Source organism: Pelodiscus sinensis, chromosome 27 (genome assembly GCF_052426305.1).
Source record: "Pelodiscus sinensis isolate ZL-2025 chromosome 27, ASM5242630v1, whole genome shotgun sequence".
In the NCBI taxonomy this organism is placed as follows: Eukaryota; Metazoa; Chordata; order Testudines; family Trionychidae; genus Pelodiscus; species Pelodiscus sinensis.
In genome coordinates, this window is record NC_143078.1 from 2,797,473 (window position 1) to 2,817,698 (window position 20,226).

A 20,226-nucleotide genomic window follows, 5' to 3' on the forward strand; every position below is an offset into this window, starting at 1 on the left:
TTTAAGCCCAAGCCTCCAAAAGAGATTGCCCTCCAAGTCAGCAGTCAGTGTTTATAATGATGCAAGAGCCCATTATTAAATCATGCCTGGCACCTCTCCAGTGTCTTAAGTAAAATTGTATTTACAGACTGCCAGTTCAAAAGACACTTGCAACTCAACTGGGCTCCAAAGCATCTGAACCCTGCAGAAGCAGGGTTACGAATAGAGAAGGGCAATTTTCCCCAGGCTTAAATGTCCTAAACAATCTAAGAAAAACCATGTGTGTCAGGCCTACGTTTAATGAATTATCATTGTTCACAAGCTTCAGGGGGTAGATGAGTTAGTCTGTACAGGATAAACTTTAAAAACAACAAATGGCCTGGTATTACTTTATAGACTAACAAAACATGTAGATGGTATCATGAGCTTTCGTGGGCACAGCCCACTTCTTCAGGTGACTGTAACTTTCATATGTAAAGCAGGCATGGAAATAACAAATGACCAGTATACTGAATAACATTCAACAGAAATGAGACTCATCTAGCTCAAGCCACACTAAGTGATGCAAAGGTGACACGCTGTATCTTCAGGAGACCTAACATCACAGTAGTATGTGTGTCTACTTTAGAACAATATATCTTTCTTCAAGAAGCTATTATCTTCCAAGTGTCCCTGCTGCACAAGCTAGAGGCTCCAGGACAGCTTCCTTTTGTGACTGTGTAACATGTCAAAGAGAGGCATGAATGATGCAAGAGACAGCTTGATTGTCTCCAAGTGGCAGCTACAGATCCGCATCAGGTCAGGAGCACTCAGAGCAAAAATGTTAACATTTTCTTGCACGACAGTAAGATCTTAAAAATAAAACACTTTATTGATAGTATGAACGTTTAACACGTTTAATGCTGTCAGCTATAAAAATGATTCAAGACTTCTGCTTGGTACATTTGGCTTTACAAATTTACAAATGTTAATGAATACTAGTGTATGCATTTTGCACTTCATTATAACCCCAACAGCCAGTGACAAAGCTCTGCAGCAATGTTGGCTTATAACTAGGATGTAAATCATAGAAGAAAGTTTTAGTTGCTTCCACACACAGAATCTACTTGAAAAATGTAAGTACTAATCCTACCTTTCTTATTGGATTAGCTGAATGCATTTTAATATTTGTGCTTATTGTATCTCAGAAGATAGGCCACTACCAAAAATACACATTTTCTCTTGCATTGTCCCTCCCCATATTACACTGCAGAAGAAATACAGTATTCAGTGCATTTCCTAAGAAATAAACTTCACTATAGTATATATATCTGTAGAGTTATATCATAAAGAAATGGTACATCACCACTTAAGATTAGCGTAAAGCAAGAAAACTGGTTAAAGAAGTTGCTGGAACACTCAATTTTGGATTAGAATGATACTCTAGCTAAAATCCATTCACAATCAGTTTTCAGCTGTTATTCTGATTAATCAGGAGAAAAAATTGCTGTGGTAAAATCAAATTTTCAATGTGCTTTCCCAAGAGTCTCTACGTATTTAGCTGTAGCATTCTTCTATTTTTCTACTCTTGGTGTATATGGGCCATTACAATTAAATAGGATCAGTGATGCACACATTTATTATTTAGAAGTCCATAAAAACATATCTAACCATTTCTATTGTGTTATGCCAAAGTTTTATCATATGGGTTAGGCGTACAAAGAGGTTGGCTAGCACAGCATCTACTAGAACAAGTCAAGAACTCTGAGGTCCTATAAATTAGAGCTGGAAGAGACCTTATATATATATATATCATGTATAGGAATGCATCGTCCCAACCACTGCAGGAATCTTTCCTACAATAAGGTAGCAAGTGCTTTGTTTAGTCGAGTGCTAAATAACTAAAACATAGGAGCAAGCACCCAACAGTAGTAAACACTTCTCCAGATGTAGGTTTCATATTGCCGTTGGCAGAATGGTTAAAAATGGACTGACATCAAGCAGCAAAACTGAAATATCTGTTTTTAATTAAAAAACAAACAACCCTGTTCTCGTTTTATAATCTTAAAAATATGTATGTCTACCTTTTCTTTATGAATTATGGAGAACTTCAATAACATACCCAGACTATGATTTATATATGTATTGTGTGTAACATGTACATGGGTGCATCTATATATACACACACATTATATATATATATATATATATATATATGAGAAAGAGTTAACATTTGGTTCCACAGCTGCAGCCAAATAGGCTAGCAAACGCATCAATAAAATCTGTCAGTCTGACATACAGTATTGTTACAAAGTGAGCAACTTAAGTTATTGCTTTTCATTTTAGTAAAGATCCCATCTTACTGTATAGAATGACTAGCGATTTCTCTTTTCAAGTAATAGCAAGTTCCTTATCTCAAAAGTTCTACGCACACATACACACAACAGTAGATTGCTTGAAGAATTTTAAAAAAATCAAAGGTGAAGCACCAGGAATTAATCTTTAGCCATTTAATCTACAGTGAGACATCTACTTAGGAAATGAATGAACTGCAGGAAAACTGGCACCCTGATTGTTTATGTTTAATGCTGCCACTGGTTTTGGACAACTCCAGTGGAAAAAAAAAGGGACTGGGTTACACAGAGCTGAACAGTAGGTCCGAATTCTACCCTAACACACACATTCATGTGCGTCTCCTGCGTCTGACAGCAAACAGGAGCTACAGGGCAAAACTGGGGCCACTGCGGTGGTCACCTTCGAAAGATTTTCATTCTCTATTTGTGGTACGTTGCTGGCAAACCTGATTTAAGAACAACTGGAAAGGATTAAAAACAGTGTTGATTTAAACATTCATGATTCATAGAAGAGCTGTTATTTCTGTGGTTAGATGGTCCCTTTTTTTGTTTTGGACAGAGAACCACATTCATATCACAAGCTTAGTTCAGGCACTTTTTATACAGTGTTCATCTGGAATAAAAATCTGCACAAGTTCTTTCTGCATAATTTACAATGAATGCTTCAGTCCCATTATAGTTTGCTAATCAGCTCCCAGCACAAAATTTTCTACCTTCTCATTTCATTTGACTGCTGACATGAGACTCCGTTAAAGGCTACCTTACAGCGCTATAGTTAAGGTTTATACATCAACATAAAAATAATTTCCTAACTATTTTAAAAAAGAGAATACACTGCATGTATTACACAGAGGCATTCTGCTACTACCCAAATAAATAACATGGAGTGGATAAAACAGTGTCTTAGCTCTAGGATGCTAAGCCATGGAATGCTACAGTCACATTTTCTAAAGACTAGCTATTAGTTGGCAACAGTATGTCAATGTCTTTACCATTTGCTACTACAGCATTGTTAGAGCAGCTACTTGCCAAGTCCACAGGGGCACCGACAGAGGATGCCTGGGAAGGGGTTTTGGTTAGTGGGCCAGGAGTTGCCGGGGACTGAGCCAGGCCAGGTTTCTTCGGAGGAATAGGTGGAGGGTTCCCTCTTTCTGCTCTGGGAATTGTTGGCGATTTAATTCCAGGAGACAATGGGCTCAGTGGACTAGAAACTTTGCCTGGGCTGGACTCACTTTTTGGGCTCACTGCATTTGCCAGATTCCGGTAGTCTGTGCCAAAGGGTGAGCTATTTGGCGAGACTGGCTTTATAGGTCCCTGCTGACTGGTGAATCGGGAAAGAACCTGAGTGACTGTATTGCGGGCTAACTGTTTGGCAGCGGAGTTGTCTGCAAGGGTAGGAGACAAATCCCGCGATGGAGGGCTCTGCAGGCCGCTTGACTGATGGTCCTGATCAGCTTGGGACTGAAATTTGTGTCTGGCAGCATGGAAACGCTGGTTGATCCCAACCTGGTAGGACGACTGGTAACCAGGGCTGTTTGCTGAAGTTCCCACCAGGCGTTTAGTCAGAACTGGGGACGAGCATGGAGAAGACGACAGAGATGAGGCAGCTGTGTTGCTGGGAGAGACAGACGTCCCACCAGAAGGGAGCTGGGAGATCATATAAACAGGAGATTCTGTTCTTACAGGGGAACCTCCATTCTCAACTGCACTTTCTGGGATTGGCCCAACGGGCTTCTCTCTCAGTGGTGCCTGGTTCTCTGCTACGTTTGTCTGCACTAGCTCCCCACTTGGCTGCATCTCTGTCTCACAGTGCCCATTCGCTTTAGCATAGGGCTGGGTAGGTGTGGACGGGTTAGGAAGGGTCATGTGTGCAGCTTTGCCCACACTGCCCAGACTGGTGCTGTCTGCCTGAAAACTTTCTGTCTGGCAAGACACAGACCTCACCAGGGGGCTGTCTGTTGCTACATCTCTGGATATCACTGAGGGGTTTTGATGTGAATGTTCAGCAGGGTTGCTGCCCTGGCAAGCAACCTCCAGTTCTTTCAGGGCCTTTTTCAGGCTCTCCACCTCTTCCTTGAGTGCCTTTGTCCGGTTCTCTTCTCGGTTCAGCTTGGCTCTCAACTGTTCTCTTTCGATGTCAAACTCAGAGAGCTGCTTTTCTACCTGTGCCTCCATCTGCAAGCCCCGCTTCTTCTTGGAGGCCAGCTCCTCCTCCAGCTTGCTCACTTTGCTTCTTTCTTTCTCCAGTTTCAAGCTCAGCTCCCCTGCCTTCTGTCCCTCTTCGACTACCTTGGCTGTGGCTTTCTTGCACTCTAGTACAAGCATGGAGGACAGCTGTTTGTGGCGTGCCCTCTCTTCTTCCAATTGGCTCGACAGCTTCTTCTGCTCTTTTTCAATTTTTTTCACTTGGGTCCTTTCAAATTCCAACTGGAAAAAGAAGACAAAAGAGTTCTCAGAGGGAACAAAAAAGCCTCCCATATGCAAATGAGGCAACTGTCTATACCCAAAAAAACTAATGTGGTAAAGCTGCAGATCGGATGAGTTTCTCATTTGCCTCAGCTCACAATCCTGTATTTCCAACAACAGAGGGCTTCACTAACTCCACACACAAAGAAGGTTCCTTGTCCCATTTCAGATGTCTGAGAGGTCACCAACTTGTCGCATGGCAAGCAGCTCTGATTGGTTTCTACCACTTTGTATAATCACTGGTGGGAAATTTTCAGTTGTTTACATTTAGTGTAACATATACCAATGGTCTACCTACCATACTGAAGCTTCCTTTAAAGTTCCTTCTTAGTGATTCCTCCCTCCCCTCTGAATCTGCTTTACAGTGCCATTTAGAAATGTTTAGGGAAGTCTAAACTCTAATGCTATCCCTTTCTACTGTTCTTGTGTTACAGATGAAAAACCACCACCAATCTGCATTACTGTGGCTCTCTGAACAGAAGCGTACCAAATCTTTCCCCTACCAGTTTGGGAGTTCTGCATCAGTCTTGTAAAGTATCAGAGAGCAACAAGGTGGGATGCAGATTGTTCTGCCTTCAATTCAGCTTGCTTCCTGAGGTTTTTTTTCCCTTTAGGGCTGAAATAAGCTTTTTTAAGCTGTGAATATTTTAACCCATTTCACATATGGAAAACCAGGCGTAAGCTGGTATTTTACATATGGTTGACAAAAGCCAGGAAATGTAGAAAGTCATATCCTTAATATTTATTTGATACTCAATATGCAGCAGGAGTCAAAAAAGCAAACAGAATGTTAGGAATCATTAATAAAGGAGCAGAGAATGAGAGAGAATATCTAAATCTTCTATATAAATCCATGAGACGCCCACATCTTGAATACTGCATGCAGATGTGGTAGCCTCATTTCAAAAAAGGTATCTTGGCACTGAAAAAAGTTCAGAAAAGGATAACAAAAATAGTTAGGGGTTTAGAATGGCTGCCATATGAGTAGAAATTAATAAGACTGGGGCTTTTCAACTCAGAAAAGAGAAGACTAAGTGGGGATATGACAGAGATCTACAAAATCACAACTGGTGTGGAAAAGGTGAATAAAGAGTTATTTATTCCTTACCCATAACACAAGAACTAGGGGTTCCTAAATGAAATTAATAGGTAGCAAGTTTAAAACAAAGGGAAGTATTTCTTTACACAACGCACAGACAACCTGTGGAACTCCTTGCCAGAGGATAGCGTGAAGGCCAGGACTTTAACAAGGTTCAAAGAAGAGCTAGATAGGATAGGTCCATCAATGGCTATGGGCAGGAATGATGTCCCTAGCTTTTGTTTGTCGGAAACTGGGAATGGGCAACAAGGGTGGGATCACTTGATGACTGCCTGTTCTGTTTATTCCCTCTGAGGCACCTGGCACTGGCCACTGTCAGAAGACATATCCTATCTAGATGGACGTTTGGTCTGACCTAGTATGGCCGGTCTTATTCAGGCACAATTAGACACTGCTTCATCACTAAGACTTAGTATAACTATGTGTTCTGAGGGCATTCAGCTTTCTGTGGGGAGGGCTAATAACTAACTCCCAAGATGCACCTGCTGAGTCAGCCGTTCCCGCTCCTTCTCCAACATGTAGGTGACATCATCTCCTTCAGCCGTGTCTTGGGCATGCCGCTGCCTTTCTTCCTCAAGATCCAGGATCACCTTCCAGGCACAAAAACACTGACATTTTAGCCATCTTTTTATTGAAAAACTTTTACAAACATGGTCCAGATATTCAGTGAGGCCTCTAGGTATCACTAAAGTCAAATTTTGACAAGCGTGACAGAATGTGTCAAAATTCAAATACATGCACACAAAAACCCACTCCAAAATTGTGTATGGGGCAGGCATATTCTACATAATGTCATAGCCACTGCCTTGCACAGATTTGCTAACTAAGTGTTATGAGTAAGAATATACATTTGAAAACCACTCTCCATGTATCTTCAATAGATAATTTGTATGTTTGTTTTCTGTTTGCAGTGCAGCTCTAAAAAGTTTGAAAGGAAGTAATTTTCTCACACAATTTCTATTTTATGCATTATTGGTTGGCTGGTGCTTGAGATGGGATTTCCTGACAAGATCATTAATACAAACCCAGGAGCATACAGACAGCCTCAGAGAATGCCAATTGTCATGGTTCTTAATCATGATATCATTGATATGCTTTAGAGATTGGTTCACGGGCAATTTACATTAGGATATGCATTTCTCTTTGCATTGCTGGAAGAGATTTGAAGCTTGTGACAATTTTTCAGTTTGATTTGACAAAACAAAGTTTATTTTAAATATCTCTGCTCCCCCACTTGAAAACAACATGAAAACTTGTAACAAAACTGCTTGTAATAAGGAGAGTCAAGCAGCTCCTTCAATTCCTTCACTGAATTACATGGATTACTGAGATTCCATTAACTTAGCAGAAAAGTCAACACACGGGCTTTCCAGTGGGACACTGCAACTCTGCAGTATGTCATGACCAAAATTCCAATGATCCCAAAAACATTCACCAAGAGCTCAATCCTTCTGACAAAGTTAGCTTCTTAAACATCTTGCACAAACATAATAGTGTGACTTAAGAGGAAGGGCTATTCTTATTATAAAAAGTGATTATAGCTAAATAAGTGGCTGAAAATTGAAGTACAGGCAGTCCCCGGGTTACGTACAAGATAGGGACTATAGGTTTGTTCTTCAGTTGAATTTGTATGCAAGTCGGAACTGGCTCCAGATTCAGCTGCCGCCACTGAAACTGACCAGGGGCTGACTACAGGAAGCCGGAGGCAGAGTTGCTCTGCCCCCAGCTTCCTGGAATCAGCCTGATCAGTTTCAACAGCTGCTCTATCCGAGGCGTCCCGCAACAAAAGCCTGGTCTGCTGGGGGGGAGGGGGTGGCACACTAGCTGCGCCCCCCCCCCCAGCAAACCAGGGAGACCGGGAGAAGTTTTTCTTGCCCCAGAGGACACGGGTGGCGACCCGCTGCCCGTGAGCTCCGGGGCAAGAAAAGCCCCGTTCGTAAGTGCGGATCCGACATAAGTTGGATCCGCGTAAGTCGGGGACTGCCTGTAATGTGTTTCCTATTTATTCTTCCAATAATTTACATTTCAAATTACATTGTAAATGGAGCAAAGATTACTTCCAAATATCATCTGTACACATGCTGCCTGAGAACTAAAACTCAAGCTGCTTTCTGCTCTTAACACTGATGTAGTAAACATTCTGCAAACCAAACTGCTTCAGATAGTAGTGGCATTAATGTAAAAAGCAGAACAGAATCCAGTTCACTGTCTCATAGCCTATACAGGAGTAAAACCTTACTTTGAGTCTTACAGATGAACATTAACTAGACATAATGGGCCCATAGGCGCGCTCGCTCTCTCTCTCTTTTAGCGAGAACAGACCTATTTGCATGAGTGCTATGACCAAGGTTTCCAGAAACAGGCCATAGCAAGAAGTGACATTGTTAAGAAGCAGCCATTTTTGGATAATGCCTTTTAGTTCATATCAGCCATCAGACAACAAAATTAATATCTATTAATTTTGTAGCAGCTTCACTAGACTAAGTTTGCAGTGTCTACATTGCTAGCAAATATTGGTTTGACTTTTGCTTGGAGAGAAACAAGCAAGCAAGGAAGCAAGGAAGCACACACCCTGCAAAAGCTGAACTCTGCAAACCAAGTACCCTGAAGGGCAAATAAATTAAATAGTCATGAGATTCCTATGAGTCCAGGACAGTGGAAGCTCTTGTTTGTCTTCATACTTATGTGCAGATTTCCACTTAAGAGAGGCAGATATATCACTGCTCCAGGGTGGTGGGGCCTCCAAACAATGTGGCCAGAGCTTTCACTGAGTGTGCCTTAACTATGCATTCATGCCAGCTTGGGAGACAGTGAAAGCAATATGAGGTATTATTAATGGGCATCAAGAAAAACACTTGTTCAATATTTTGGAGGAACAATAAATATACATGTATTATAAAAGTCTGTAGGGAGAAACTTCATTTCCACTAATTCTTTTTTTCTTTTAAATAAGATATAGACCACACAGTTAATCCACAGTTTAATGCCAAGTTTGCTCCGAGCTGCATACTGCTGTAAACTGGCTGAACTTTTCTGTGTGATGACATGGAAATGAAAGGATTTTTTTCATACTACTTCCCCATCCTGACTAAATTATTTCCTCCATATATTTTCCACAGATCTCCCATTAACAGAATAGCAGCACATGTATCTTTGTATTCACAATACACCATCTTTACTAACTGCACAATATTAATTAAAGCTTTTTAAAGCTACAAAGTATAACTGCTTAGCAACTACAGGAATGCCTTTTGCATTTAACTTTTACTCTTCACCATACTAGTCAACAACATACCTTTAAAACTACATTCTTTTTTAGTGAGTTCTACAGAAATTAGATCCTACCTTTCTGTGCCTGCTTTCGGCAGCAGCTAGTTGAGAGAGCATTCTTTCCTGCATATTCTTGCAATGTTTCATCACTACTTTTAGGATAGACAAAGGATTGGAGCAAACTGGCTGTTTTTCACCATGATTTCCCACCTTCAGCATCTCAAAATCTCTCTGCAGAGCCATTAGTGGATCACTGATGTTGTACTTTCCATAGCGTTCTTCAATGAAAGTGTTTCTGTGTTGGGCCTGAAATATATAAATATGTATTTCAATTTATTAAAAAGTGGTAACTGAAGAATTGTACGTAAACTGACAAATCATTTATAGATAGAACAAATTATCAATCATATTTCATTTCTTGAGCCGTAAAAATCACAGTTGCTTGATGTGAGATACAGACATAGTTATCTGCTCAAGGGATAAAAGTATATAGCACTGCACTTTTGTCCCCTCCTGATGAAAAGTGCTGAGTTAACAGTCCCAGAGACTAAAAAGCTCTACTAATTCATAGAACAGACTAGAAGCTGGTGTAGGAATGAATACAACAGTAACAGCACACTGACATTTAAATTGTCAATTAGTGCAACCTCCATGACCTATTTAGACGTTGTCATCTCCACTGATGCTGCTAACAAGAGGGCCCATAAGGGTCCTGGTTTTTGTGGTGAATACGCTGGTTCTTTGAGAGAAGGACATAGTCCAAACAACTTATTTCATAGCTCATGAAAAGCAATCAAATGGCTACAGCACACATCATCAATGCTTCAACAACTTTCCATCCTTATGAATCTGGTAGAACGGGGTCAAAAAATCCTATTCCAAATCAGTCACATTTCACAAGGTTGTTGTTTTAGTTGTTGCTTGAAATTGAATCAGAACTTTTTCCACAATCAAAACATTTTAACCAACCCCAACACACAGCACAATATATTGTTGTTTAGCTTTCCCCACCATCAAAACCCAAATTTGTCAAAAAGGTGAGGACCAGAATATGACATCCTCCATGGCACAGCTTGAGGTTAATACAGAACAGGAATGGGGTGAGGTATGTTTTAGGAATTTTTTTTTTTTAGTGCTGCATGGCTTACATGAACTTTAGATTTCCAAATGTGTTTATTTTATCAATTACCCTGCACAGCAAATCATTTAAAAAGATCAAAACTGGCCTCTACCACAAGATACAGGAAGAGAAGCTAGTTTCCCAATATACATGGCAATGTGGTTTGAAGGATAGCAGGGGCTGCATGGAGACAGGGACTGAAAGTACAAACTCTGTCTCATGTGGCAAACCACAAGTGAGCCAAAGTGCAGATCCAAAAGCATGATGTTTCCAGCTCTATGCTCTTTCCTGCTAGAATTACTTCAGTCGAATCTACTGATTTCCATTTTTCCTTTCCCCAGCAGGAAGCCACATGCAAAAATAAATAAATCCAGCTCCAATGCCCATGTGTTTTGATTGTAATTAAAATGCCAAAAAAAACCCCAAGAAGATCATCATTAAAAGGATTCTTTTCAATGAAGAACCAAGGACCTCCTTTCCCCATAATGACCCCAAAAGTTTGCTCATATTATCTGAAACCAGATCAAGGTCAAAGCTGCTTGTTTTCTCGAATTCTGTGAACTGTATCCCCCTCCACATGCATGTGGCTTAGTGGCTGGAATACGGGATCAGGAATCTGGTCCATTTCTGGCTCTGGCATGGAAATACTATAAAACTTAGACCAAGTCTCTTCACATCAGTGTCTCAGCATCCCCGCGTGTATAAAAAAAAGGGCTTATTTCCTAAGTTTATCTAAGTAAGAGTGTGTCCCACCAGTGACCAAAAAGCAGTACAACTGCAGACTTGGACCAAAAAGTGGTACAACTGGAGTCTACTCTGACAAAAAGCCCTTGCCTCTCAGGGGCAAGTTTTCCCTGGCACTGAAAAGACACTACTGTTTTACCACCTCCAGAGTGAAACCACTGGCAAGGGAAGATGTGCTCTTTTATAATATCATGTACCAAACAGATACTCCCAACCCTTCTCCTGCTCCACTGGGACAGGATGCAAAAACTGGAGTTTCAACAACTCCAACTCATAACTGGAGTTTCAACAAATGGTCATAGACTCATAGACTTTAAGGTCAGAAGGGACCCTTATGATCATTTAGTCTGACCCCCTGCGCAATGCAGGCCACAGAATCTCACCTACCCACTCCTGGAATAATCCTCTCACCTATATCTCAGATATTGAAGTCCTCAAATGATGGTTTAAAGACCCCAAGATGCAGAGAATCCTCCAGCAAGTGATCTGTGCCCCATGCTAGAGACGAAGGCGAAAAACCTCCAGGGCCACAGCCAATCTACCCTGGAGGAAAATTCCTTCCCGACCCCAAATATGGCGATCAGCTAAATCCTGAGCATGTGGGCAAAACTCACCAGCCAGACACCCAGGAAAAGTTCTCTATAGTAACTCCTATCATCCCACCATTGGCCTATTTACCACCGATAGTGAAATGTCAATTAGTTGCACAGATCATGTTATCCCATCAAACCATCCCCTTCATAAACCCATCTAGCTTAATCTTAAAGCCAGATAGATCTTTTGCCCCCACTACTTCCCTTGGAAGGCTGTTCCAGAACTTCACTCCTCTAATGTTGTTCTGTTCCTACAATTTGTTATATGCACGGAAAAAAGTGAAGCAAATCCAAGCAGAGACAGAGGACTCAACAGCTCACTAGACAGAGGATATTCCACTTCACCAATTACATCATGTTTTTGATCCATAATCAACACCATTTATTCATTCTGGGACAAAAATACTGAAAGAATCACTATTCCGAGAAAGTCAGAGCTCAGTGGAGCAAATGCAAACAAGGCACCCTTTTATGAACAGTTTGTGCATTGGAGGACAAAGGAAGGAAATATTTCTTTCAACTTTGTTACAAACAGGTGGCCATGCATTTGTGTAACTACTAAAGTTCAAGCACCAGCTTGGAAAAGTTGAAGGTTAGACAGAATTTAGACAGCTGACATACCCTATGATATATCCCTGTGAGGACTGACATGTGTAGAAACATTAAACCCAAGATGACAACTTCTTTAGAGACAAAAGTTACCTCATGAAAGGAGTTAGTAAGCATCATTATGTTACTATTTATGGCTTAAAAGCATCTGATCTTAAGCACTGACAACAACAAAGGTCCAATAGATCTTCTACAGTCTCTCATTTTCTAACTTGATTAGATTTTTTCACTAGTTCTTAAATCTAAAAGGAGGCTCTTAACTCAGTAATGTCCTAACAAGCACTACCTCAATCACAGGCAAGGAACAGAAGAGGTTGTTCAATGGAATTAACTAGCAAGTTGGCACGCTGCTCTAAACTCACCTTCTGTTCTTTGTTTAAACCCCAACCTCCTACACACAAACCACGAATACCTTTTGCAGCTGCTGTCTGCAATGAGGATGTAAGCGAGGAGTTGAGTAGTCAACTACCCAATAAGCATATGCATATGCTTATTGGGTAGACGAGTAACTACTTGAACAGTCGCTTCTCCCCCCCCCCCTTGCTGCCTCTAACAGAGAGAGGCAACAAGGGGGGGAGGGAGCAGGAGCTGGGGGGAGCCAACTTAAAAGCCAGTATCCCCCAGCATGGTCTCCACAGGAGGATAGGGAAGGCAGTGGCGTAGCGTGGGACAGGGCATGAGCCAGGAATCAGTTGATTTCCGGCTCACACCCAGCTCCAGACTCTGTGCCTCTGCTTTTTAAATGTATTAAGAGCCAGGAATCACCTGGTAGCTCTTAATACATTTAAAAAGCAGAGCTGCAGCATCTGGGAGTGGGTGCAAGCTCAATATGAATAACCTTTGTGTGAGTGTTTCCTTAACTTTCCAATAAACACAACTTAAAACATGAGCATACCCCTGCACAGCTGGAAACCTCAACAGTACAGATTTGGGCCATGCACGAGAACAAGAGTGATATTCTCTAGGAGCAAACATGAAAAGTGGCTATGTCATATAAACTAACAGTCTGAAAAAGCAAACAGCAAGAATGGCCCTAACTGGGAAGCCCCGCACAGCCACCGGCGACAGGCTGGCTGGGAAAACCCAGCCGCCAGCCTGCAAGCGGGGGCACAGGAGAGGGGGCGAGGCGCCCGGACGGCTGCGTGGGGCTTCCCCTGCCTCCCTGCAAAGTGTCAGAGCGTTCGCCGTGCCTTTCCCCGCTGACCCTCCGTCGCCGGACGCAGTGCGGGTCTCAGCAGACCCATTGCAAGGGCATACTCCCAACCCAATCCCCCTCCCCTCTCCTCCCCTTCCCTTCCCCAGAGCCAAACACCTCTCCTCCCTGCTGTAACCCAGTCCCCTTTCTCCCCCAACCTTATGTCCCGATCTCAAGGCAGCTGCCTGTGCTCAGCGGCTGGCTGCTAACAAGTGCAGGCTGGAGCCGTAGGCACACATGCAGCTCACAGCAGTCCGGCCAAGAGAGCGGCTGAACGGAGCACTTCTGTGTTATTTCGGGGACGGTCGTGTTATTGAAAAAACATTCCCTTAAAAAAAAAAAAAATTGTGCTATCGTGAAAACGTGTTAAGCGGGCACAGTTAAACGAGTAATTACTGTACATTTTCTTTCTTGACAATATCCCTGTATTATAGCAGCAGATTCTTTAAAAGAATTAGGCTATATCTACACAGCAGTGTTATTTCAGAATAACCTTAGTTATTCCGAAATTACATAGTTCACCTCTACACTATAAACAGTTATTTTAACGTAATGTTGAAATATTGTCGAGCTGGAGGACTTCTTACTCCGACTCCTGTAACTCTCATTGTACACAGAGTAAGGGAAGTCAGAGGAAAAGTGCTCTACCTTGGACTTCCTGCTGTGTAGACAGCGCCAAAAGCCAAAATAAGCTATTTTGACTTAAGCTACGCAACTGACATAGCTCAACTTGTGTAGCTTATTTCGGCTTTAGCCCTGCTATGTTAGACATGCCCTCAGAGAAAGATACTATAGAGACAACAAACCGAGGTTTCCAAATCACAACCTCTGTCCAGTAAAGATGGAGTGCAAAATTATCTGGTAGTAAGAATGGCTGGGAATCAATTTTACAGTCTTGTCTATACTCCTCTAATCACATGACTCCTGACTAGCATAGAATCAGAAGCAAAGTCTGTTTCCAGAAAAGTGGACTGTGTATTAGTTTACAATGATGGGGACCCAATAATATCAAACCTCTCTGCAAAAGAAAAGAGGAGGTTACTCACCTGGCTGTAACTGATGTTCTTCGAGATGAGTGTTCCTGGGGGTGCTTCACAGTAGGTGCAGATGCATCCCAGTGCCACAGAGCGGATTCCTGTTAGCAGCGCATTGGGGGCTGTGCATGCACGGCGCATGGGTCCCTCTGGCACCATTGCGCTTGCGTGGCCACCCTCCCCTCAGTTCCTTCTCTATCCAGAACTTGGCATAGCAGAAAAGCTTTTTTTCTGTTTTGTCTTGTTCCAAAGTAGAGGGGAGGAAGGGAGGGTAGTGGAGCACCCTCAGGGACGTTCATCTCGAAGAACGTCAGTCACAGCAAGGTGAGTAACCTCCTCCTCCTTCTCTTTGAGAGACGTGCCTGGGGGTGCCCCACAGTAGGTGACACAAAGCAATTTGTGTTATGGAGGCAGGGACTTTGGATAGGCAGGGAAGCTGTCTGCAGTAGGGCCTTTGCTACTCTTGCGCAGTGAAGAGGGCCGGAGGAACATGCATTGTGCTTAGAGAAAGTTTGTTCTGATGCCCAGGTAGCAGCAGCATATATATCGTCAATGGGAACCTTCCTCAGGTAAGCGACTGAGGTGGCGATCGCTCTTGTTGAGTGCCCAGATCGAGATAAGTGGTGGTAGACAATTGAGCGAATAGCACACGGTGATGCAGTCAGAGATCTAATGTGATAGTCTTTGGGATGATATGTGGCTCCCTTTGTTGCATTTTGCAAGGAGATGAAGAGTCGTGGAGACGAGGTAAAGGTTTTTGTTCTGTGGACGTAGAAGGAAAGTGCCCTTCATACATCAAGGGTGCGCTTCAAAGGCGTTGGCATGAGGCTTTGGGAAGAATACAGCTAAGTGTAGCGTTTGGTTGAGGTGAAAGAGGGAGTGCACCTTTGGTAAGAACTTGGGGTGCCTCCATAAAGAAACTCGGTTCTTAAAAACAATGGTAAACGGTGGGTCCGCCATTAGGGTAGCCATCTTGTCTACTCTATATGCTGACATTATTGCTACTAGGAATGCCGTTTTTAGCATTAAGTGGAGAAGGGAGCATGTGGCCATGGGTTCGAATGGAGGTTTTGTGAGCACCATCAGTACCAGATGTAAGTCCTATGGTTCCCGAGGAGCGTTAATGTCAGGATATAATGTCAGGCCTGTAGGTCTTTTAGGAAGTGCTTGGTTACAGGATGCACAAGAACTATGGTGTCATCAACTGTCATATGGAAGGCTGTTATTGCTGCAAGATGTACTCTGATTGAGCTCAGGGAATGTTGTGATTGCTTAAGGTGCAGTAAGTAATCGAGGACTGTAGGCAGAGGGGCATCCTCCAGTGATATGTCACGGGAGGCCACCCAATGTGCAAAGCGAGACCACTCGTTAATATGTGTCTTTTTTGTTGTAGGGGCCCTGCTGCGTAAGATCGTTATGCACCTGTTGTGAACATAGCAGTTCTACGACCGTGAGCCATCAAGGTACCATGCTTTGAGGTGAGAGAAGGAAATTTAGGGTGAGGAACCTCGGTTCCTGGTTGGATAGTATGCTCGGGCTGCATGGGAGGGTGATCAGCCAATGTAGGGATGTTCTGTTCAGGAGGGGAAACCATGGTTGTCAGGACTATCAGGTAGTGCTATTGGGATAACTCTTGCTTTGTCCCTCCGTCTCTTGATGAGCACTCTGTTGAGGAGGGGAAAGGGGGAGGGAAGGAATGCGTAGAGCAAGGGAGCATTCCATTTAAGGATGAGAGCATTTCTGAGAGCATGTTTCCCCATGCCTTCCCTGGAGCAGTAAAGTGGGCATTTCTCATTTGCTTTGGTGGCGAATAGATCTATGTGGGATTGTCCCCAGCATGCAAATACGTCCGTCAGGACTGAACTGTTGCCCCTTGTGGTCTCGGGGTAGGGCTCTGCTGAGGGCGTCCGCTCTTGTGTTTAAAGCACTGGGGAGGTGGCACGAGCTTATGGAGATGCCATGAGTGAGGCACCAGTTGCAGAGTGCTATGGATTCCTTGCAAAGAGCCTGGGATTGTGCCCCTCCTTGTCTGTTTATATAAAACACACAGCCCGTATTGTCCATATATATTCTGACATGGATTCCAGTGATGTGGGAAAGAAAGTATTGGCATGCAAGCTGGACAACACTGTTTGAGGACATTGATGTGAAGTGTCCTTCCTGTTGAAGTCCATAGGCCCTGGGTTGTGAGTTCTCTCATGTGTGCTCCCCAGCCGATGAGAGAGGCATCTGTTGTGATAACCACTGTGGGTTCTGGGGTTTGAAATGGTATGCCTCTGCATAGATTTTACGGTTTTGTCCACCATCGTAGTAATCTTTTTACTATGTCGGGGAATTACAGCATTTTGGTCATTGGCTGCAGTTTGGGTTTGTAGGGGAATTTGAGCCATGTTTAGTGATGAGCTCTGTGAGGCAGGCACTATGTGGCCTGTAGCCTCTGGATGGGTGCCCTGTGTGGTGCATCTATAATGAGCTTGGTCAGCACCAGAGGTGCCCGTTATCATAGGTACTGAAGCATGACTTGTCAGGTTTAGCTGACTGCCTCTCCATGGAGCGCCATTTAGGCGAGTGTGGGTTTTGAGGAAGTGAGGTGGCTGGTTTCTTTGGGGATTTGAGTGGTTTGTCCCCTTTGTCCTTGGAGATCTGCTGGCAGTCTGGATCTGAGGAAGGGTGTTTGCCCTTCTCTATTAGGATCATTTTTAAAAGGCGGTCTCTATCTTTCCATGTGCGCGCCTTCAGTTTGGTGCAGTGTGGACAATCCTATTGAGATGGGTGTCTCCGAGGGATTTTACACATTTATCATGGCCGTCAAAGGCCGGTATCACATCACTGCAGTCTGTGTAGCGTTTAAAGCAGGGTGAGACCATCTCTCTTGGTGATATTAGAAACGGCTGGAGAAGCCAATTTAGGTGAGCGTTGCGTTTTTGTTGTTTTTTCCCTAAGAACTATTAGCAAGAAGAACTTGGAGTAAACTAATCTATCTATCTATCTCTAGAATGAATGAGGATTGAGGAACACTGTGGAGGCCTGTCTGAAGTTGGGACCGGTATAAAGGAACTGAAGGAAGGGTGGCTGCACATGCACGATGGTGCCAGGGGGGACCCGCGCACCGTTCATGTGTGGCCCCCAATGCACTGCTATCAAGAATCTGCTCTGCAGTGCTAGGACACACCTGCACCTACTGTAGAGCACCCCAGGGATGTCTCTCGAAGAAGAACATTGTCTCCCTTCAGGAAAAGTTAAAGATCGATATCCCTGAATACTATCTTGGAACTGCTATCAATAGCATCTTCTCCTGTTCACCCCCATCGCTCTTCCCCACCCCCTCTGCCTACACTTAATAAATACTCTACCCTGTTTATTAACCTTCCAAAGTGTATATATTTTTTGTGTCTAAATATGTTTGATCAGAGCTTAAGAAACCACTTTGAGGAACAGGAAGGAAAAGGGCGTGCTGTCTTGAATAAATGGGCCGCCAGTGGTTTAAATGAATCATAGGAAAACACTAGCAGATTGATTTTTTGAATAGATAAAGGGGGAAAAATCCTAAATTGATTCTGAAGCCCTACAATACATGAGTTAACCAAACCCAACTACAATTGTGAGGGAAGCTTTTCAATAAATTATCCAGCTGGCTCAAATGTTTAGAAGGACTAGCTGTTTTTTCTTTTTAAACTGAATCCAACCCTGTAGTGGTTACACATGATCACAACAGGAACTCAAAAATAACTTCCCAATTAAAAATGATATTAGCACTTATTATATTATGAGCACTTCTGAAATAATTTACTCATAGCTCAGGAAAAGCTTTACAGAAAGTTTGGACCTGGCTCCAAAAGGCAAGGGTCCCTCCCTTCTGCCAGAGTAACATAACACCCCATCCACTTGTGTGGAAACCAACACAACAAAAAACAAAAACTACCAAACCAACAAACACATGCACACACAGTGTGTTCTTTAGATCTGATTTTTGTAAGGACTGAAATGATCCACAAAGCTACATTTTTTTTCCTGCTTGCAAGCATCATTGTGCTGTTTGTTTTGTTGAATCAAGCTAGGGTGGTTTATTTCCTGTCTGGGAAAGAACAAAATGTTCCTCCTCATTATTTTTGAGAGGTTAATGATTTCCTTGAACTGGAATAACCAAAAATGAAACTCTTAAGTCTTACTATTGTCATACAAATAAAAGCAAGGCAGGCATAAGATAATCAGAAATATTTAACTATAAGTCAGGACTCCACAAAAAACATAACTAAATATACCTGACCCCCGAAAGGCACAACACCCATACACTCTCAAGAAACACTCAATATATTTATGGCCGCGTCTAGACTGGCATGATTTTGTGCAAATACTTTTAAGGGAAAAGTTCTTCCATTAAAAGTATTTGCGCAAGAGAGCGTCTACACTGGCATGTGCCTTTGTGCAAAAGATTTGCTTTTGCGCAAAAGCATCCGTGCCAGTGTAGACGCTCTCTTGTGCAAGAATGCTCTGATGCCCATTTTAGCCATCGGGCTTTCTTGCGCAAGAAATTAACGTGGCTGTCTACACTGGCCCTCTTGCGCAAGAATACTTGCGCAAGAGGGCTTATCCCTGAACGGGAGCGTCGGAGTATTTGCGCAAGGACCACTGATTTTGTACATTACAAAGTCAGTGTTCTTGCGCAAATACTCGTGGCCAGTGTAGACAGGTGGCAAGATTTTGCGCAAAAGAAAATCATGCCAGTCTAGATGCAGCCTATGAGTTTACAAACCAACATACTTCTTCAGCACCATGCACTAGCAAATACAAAGTCTACAGAAAGATTGTTATAACTCCTTCTTACAGTCTACTGCACAGTTGACACCACTGGTCAGCTAGAGGCATAGCTGAACAGATAAATTCTGCACTGAAAATTTTCAACTTAATCCCTCTACAATGAAATGGCGACGCAAGCTATGTGCCTTATGTGACACACAGCTGAGCGTTATCTGGTGGCTTATGTCACTGAGTGCATCTGGTCTTTTAATTTAAAAGGACACAATCATTCACCAAGACAACTGAATATAATGTATTCACTTCCCAACAATGACTGCCTCCTTTTAGTGTGAAAGTTGTTACTGGGGTTTGCATACTTATGTTAAATAAATATGCAAACTCAAAAAATAACATAGCTGGCTTTCCAGGCTATTCTTGGGGGAATGGCAAGATTCTTAGGCAGAACAGAAGAAAATATTTTAAGTAGCGGAGGCTCTGACGGAGAACAACAAAATTCAGCTACTCAAAAATAGTATTTCAGGTTCTGGTAATGAAGATGTTGAGGCTTCCAACCATGTCAGGTGCTGCAATAACTGATTGGCTTTGTTCAATTTGAATTTGGGTAATTGGCCACTGCTAGTCTGTTTTGAAAAAGGATAATTCTGGTTTTATGGAGCAGAAGCAATATTTGGAATAGTTAAGAGATGTTTAGTTTGCAGATAAACAAACTGATGGCTTTACTCTGTTAGCAGAAAGCCTTTATTTTCTCTGGGGATTTCCAGGCTATTCTGGGCAGAGTGTTTTCTACACAGTATCCTTCAGGCTCCTTTCTTATTTCTTTTTACTGAAGATTTGACTGAGACAAGGCATTGTATCATGGCCTCTGAACATCCTCAATTTCCTTTTGTAAACCACAAGTCATAAAATTAGTGGGAATTTCCAACACAATCTTTATTTATTGTTTGGACAGAAAATGGGGAATGTGTATATTTAGATTTTAGTTATTTTCACTTTAGAGAAAACAGAAATAAGCTTTCTAAACTATTT

The 20,226-nt window shown here is 42.6% G+C and overlaps 1 protein-coding gene and 1 long non-coding RNA gene across 5 annotated transcripts in view; one reads left to right on the top strand and one right to left on the bottom strand.

The window, feature by feature from the left end:
- The window catches only part of LOC149521385 (uncharacterized), a 130,478-nt gene extending 112,163 nt beyond the window's left edge, over positions 1–18,315 (top strand). The window contains exons 6-8 of one of the 2 annotated variants that reach the window (XR_016347967.1): positions 5,213–5,330; positions 15,836–15,920; positions 17,438–18,315. This is a non-coding gene — a long non-coding RNA (uncharacterized LOC149521385). The remainder of the gene's footprint in view (positions 1–5,212; positions 5,331–15,835; positions 15,921–17,437) is intronic. The other variant, XR_016347966.1, reaches the window with a different exon arrangement.
- CTTNBP2NL (CTTNBP2 N-terminal like) overlaps positions 825–20,226 on the bottom strand; it is a 47,017-nt gene continuing 27,615 nt past the window's right edge. For all 3 annotated transcript variants that reach the window (XM_075910076.2, XM_075910075.2, XM_075910077.2), the window contains exons 3-5: positions 9,223–9,453; positions 6,360–6,467; positions 825–4,739 (exon numbers count right to left, since the gene is read on the bottom strand). In XM_075910076.2, the coding sequence (XP_075766191.1) occupies positions 3,267–4,739; positions 6,360–6,467; positions 9,223–9,453 (1,812 nt within the window). In that variant the 3' untranslated portion in view covers positions 825–3,266. The remainder of the gene's footprint in view (positions 4,740–6,359; positions 6,468–9,222; positions 9,454–20,226) is intronic.